At 35.5% G+C, this 4,340-nt stretch overlaps 1 protein-coding gene across 1 annotated transcript in view; it reads left to right on the top strand.

The window, feature by feature from the left end:
- Positions 1-4,340, top strand: part of TBK1 (TANK-binding kinase 1) — an 85,170-nt gene that overhangs the window by 39,568 nt on the left and 41,262 nt on the right. The window contains exons 14-18 of the mRNA XM_011929377.1: positions 2,237-2,358; positions 2,453-2,529; positions 3,119-3,158; positions 3,700-3,801; positions 3,910-4,006. Coding sequence (XP_011784767.1) covers positions 2,237-2,358; positions 2,453-2,529; positions 3,119-3,158; positions 3,700-3,801; positions 3,910-4,006 — 438 coding nt within the window. The remainder of the gene's footprint in view (positions 1-2,236; positions 2,359-2,452; positions 2,530-3,118; positions 3,159-3,699; positions 3,802-3,909; positions 4,007-4,340) is intronic.

A 4,340-nucleotide genomic window follows, 5' to 3' on the forward strand; every position in this document is an offset into this window, starting at 1 on the left:
ACAGTAGTATTTTTTAAGTTTGACTCTTTTGTTCCCCCATTACAGTGACATGGAAGAGAAGCATTCTTGCTTTCAGTATTTTACCCTCAAAAATGCATCCTCGTTCAAAACATTTATTTTTTCAAAACATTTTAAGCCTGTAATCCCAGCACTTTGGGAGGCTGAGGTGGGCGGATCAGTTGAGGCCAGGAGTTTGAGACCAGCCTGGCCAACATGGTGAAACCCTGTCTCCACTAAAAATACAAAAATTAACCGGTGTAGTGGCAGAAGCTTGTAATCCCAGCTACTGGGAAGGCTGAGGCAAGAGAATCACTTGAACCTGGGAGATGGAGGTTGCTGTGAGCCGAGATCATGCCACTGCACTCCAGCCTGGGCGACAGAGACCCTGTCTCAAAAAATAAAAAATAAGAAGAGTGGCTTCTGGGCCAGCAGCTTCAGCCTCACATGGGAACTTATTAGAAATGCACATTTTGGGACCCCACCTCGGATATGTTGAGTCAGCAACTCAGCTGGCAGAACCCAGCAAAGGCCCTTTTAAATAAGCCTTCCAGGTGATTCTTACGCTGCTAAAATTTGGGTAATCACTCTTTTCATTTTCTTGTATATGTATTATTAAATGATTGTTACTCTACAAACATATGGTTGTTATTTTTACTTTTTGTATAACATTATAGTGTAGGCATTTTCCAGGTTTTTTTGGTAACACCATTTTCTTAATGATATCATGTTGCAGCCAGTGGATTTATTATAGTCTTACTTATTATTCCTCTACTGTTGGTACTTTAGTTTGCTTTTCACTCTTCTATGTAATGCTGTAAGAAATGACTTTTTCCATAAACTGTTTTCCATATATTGGATGTATAAGTTAACACATTTTAAACATTAATGTTAAAAAAGACACAAAGCATAAAAACCAAGATATATATTTGATCATATAAAAATTTAAGCCAGGCACAGTGGCTCATACCTATAATCCCAGCACTTTGGGAGGCCAAGGTGGGGGTAGACTGGTTGAGCTCAGGAGTTCAAGACCAGTCTAGGCAACACGGTGAAACCTCATCTCTACCAAAAAAAAATAAAAATTCTCAAGGCGTGATGGCATGCACTTGTAGTCCCATCTACTCAGGAGGCTTAAGTTGAGAGGATAACTTGAACTCAGAAGGCAGAGGTTGCAGGGAGCTGAAATTACGTCACTGCACTCCAGCCTGGGTGACAGAATGAGACTCTGTTTCAAAAATAAAATAAAAATTTAAGATCTCTATATGTTTAAAAAATGCTAGAACGCAAATAAGTTGGGAAAATGTGATAAAGGGTTTTTTATAAAAATATCTCATACAAATTGATAAGGAAAATAGTCTGCAAAAAATAGATGAGCAAAGAACATTTAGAGACAATTTATAAATGAAGAAAATATATCTGGTGAAAACACTCTTGAAAAAAAATGCTCAAATCCAATAGCAAGAAAAAATTGCTTGTTAAAACAGTAAGATACTATTTTTGTCTTTCAGATTTTCATTATAATTAAAAAATTATAATGCCAGTGCTGACAAGAGTGTGGTTTAAAGAGCACCCTTGTTTTTTGCTAGTGGCAATGTCAGCTGCTACTGACAACATTATTTGAAAGGCAATAGTGTGTATCAGGACCTTTAAAATATTTGGACTTATTTATCCTTTAAGCCTAACCTTCATCCTTTCTTCATAAATTTTAGAAATACTGTACGCATTTCTGTGGTAGGTAAGTGATAAATTTCCTAAGCTTAAAATGAACAGACTCTTAGGTGAGGTTTCTTTTCATTTTCTGTTTTTAAGAGGAGTTGCTTTGGTTTGGCCTCTTAAAACAAGAAGAGCACAAATCTTGCTACCCACACAGTTGATACTTGGGACTGTTCTAGTAGTTCTATTTAATTTTCACAACAGGGCTGTGAGATGGAGAATTAACCACTTTTTACGGATAAGGAAACAAGATTAGAAGTATTTTACATGTGGTTTTAGAAGGGTCTTGAATGAAATGTTTTATAAGATGTACTAGTGCTGGTCTCATGTTTTATTATCATACTGTACCCCTGGTGGAAATCAGTGTAAGGAACTCTTGTATTTAAAAATGGAAATAATTACTGTGCCTTTGAATTGAAGTAATCTACAAAAGAAATGTGGTCCACACTTTAGACTTTGTTGGTACTGTGATAATCATTTCTGGCTTTTGGCAACCTGGATCTGAACCTTTGGTTTTATTTAGCTTTCCAGTTCTCAGGGAACAATAGAAACCAGTCTTCAGGATATTGACAGCAGATTATCTCCAGGTGGATCGCTGGCAGATGCATGGGCACATCAAGAAGGCACTCATCCAAAAGATAGAAAGTAGGTTATAGCTTTGTGCGTAGTTTCTGCTCTTATTAATGTCCTTTTTCACATTGACTCAGTTAATTTATTTGAGTTTTTCTTCCTTAAATAGTGTGGAAAAACTACAAGTCCTGTTAAATTGCATGACAGAGATTTACTATCAGTTCAAAAAAGACAAAGCAGAACGTAGTAAGTAAAATTTGCTGTTTGTTAATTTAATAAATCCTTCTTAGTAATTAGTTATAATTCAGTTAAATTAGTTTGGCATATCTGTAAGGGTGGCTTCTTAAGCTGTTTGTTTCGGAGATGTGATTCTGTCAGGAAAAAGGTTGATTGTGTTAAAAAAAAAAAAAAAAACTATCCTTAAAATCAACCTTTTGGATACTTTAAATCAGGGTCATGAACTCCAGAACCTCTAAAGGCCAGGCAGGTAACAAAGGAATGAGATTGGCCAGTGGGGACTCATCTACAGGGGAGAGCCACTACTCAGATTCACCAAAGGTATTGCCCAGTCTTCCCATTTCTCAGAAAAAGCTAGAAATACAGAATTTGTTAGAAATATCTTGATTTTTAAATGTTAACAGTTAATTGCTTTTTACATTGTTATTTACAGACCAAATAAAAGCATCTGTGGGCCATAAGAAGCCCATGAGCCACAAATCTATGACATCTGCTTCAAACTCTTAGCCTTTTTGAAGCAGTGATCTCGAAAGAAAATATGTTGTGTATAATGATATGATTCTACATTAACAACAGTAATATATGTTCCTATTTCTAGGACTAGCTTATAATGAAGAACAAATCCACAAATTTGATAAGTAAGTATCCAGGTTATGTTTAATAATTAGTTATTTTTGGTGCTATTTTGGTTATCTTTATTAGGATTCTTCTTAAAGTTGAAATTAATTACAATTAAAAGTACATTTTAATCTTGATTTTACAGGATTGTTACAATATGTACACATTTTTGAGGTTCACACATCTGCTCCCTAATTGGGAAGTTACCATGATGGGAGAAGGAGAGGGGAGAAAGATTACTGTTCCAGTCAGTCACCTTCTGCCTCATGTGCTCTGATTACAGAAGAACAGATAATAGAGCACAGGCGAGGGCAGACTTAACCACCATCTTAACTTTAACCTCATTCAATAGGCATTTTTTTTAACATCCATTTTGAACCTTCTCTTTATCTTCTTGCTGCTATAATGTCTTAGAAACGTTTACTTTCTACTGTAGATACTCTAAAGCCACAACAATCATTATAAGAAAAAGATACATTTCATATATTTGAAAATTTATAAATATCGAAAGTAGAAACAGTGACATTGGTTTAAGCCTCTTGGATTATTTCTAAATTACAGGCAAAAACTGTATTACCATGCAACCAAAGCTATGACGCACTTTACAGATGAATGTGTTAAAAAGTACGAGGCATTTTTGAGTAAGTCAGAAGAATGGATGAGGTGAGTAAACTTTCGGAATAATTAGTGGTTGACTGCACAATATAAATGTACATTTGAAGTAAGAATGTTTCACTAGACTGCATATCAGTTGATTCTTTTGGTTTTCAGAAAGATGCTTCATCTTAGGAAACAGTTATTATCTCTGACTAATCAGTGTTTTGATATTGAAGAAGAAGTATCAAAATATCAAGACTATACTAATGAGGTAGGTACAGCTATCAAAAGAAAAAAAAGCTTTTTTCTCATTAGGAAAAATTAAAATTCTTCTCAGTTTATAACTGATAGTGATTGACAGGGAAGAAATGGGATATAATGTGCCTACATTCAGTTCTACCCACCAATTTTTAATATGTATTTTGAGCCAAGTTTTAAGAATGTAGATGTTTTACAACTAAAAACAGCTGATAAACCATCCTTTTATCAACTATAAGAAAAGTTTCTGCCGGGCGCGGTGGCTCAAGCCTGTAATCCCAGCACTTTGGGAGGCCGAGACGGGCGGATCACGAGGTCAGGAGATCGAGATCATCCTGGCTAACACG

The sequence above is a fragment of the Colobus angolensis genome, unplaced genomic scaffold (genome assembly GCF_000951035.1).
Source record: "Colobus angolensis palliatus isolate OR3802 unplaced genomic scaffold, Cang.pa_1.0 Scaffold80, whole genome shotgun sequence".
Taxonomy (NCBI): Eukaryota; Metazoa; Chordata; class Mammalia; order Primates; family Cercopithecidae; genus Colobus; species Colobus angolensis.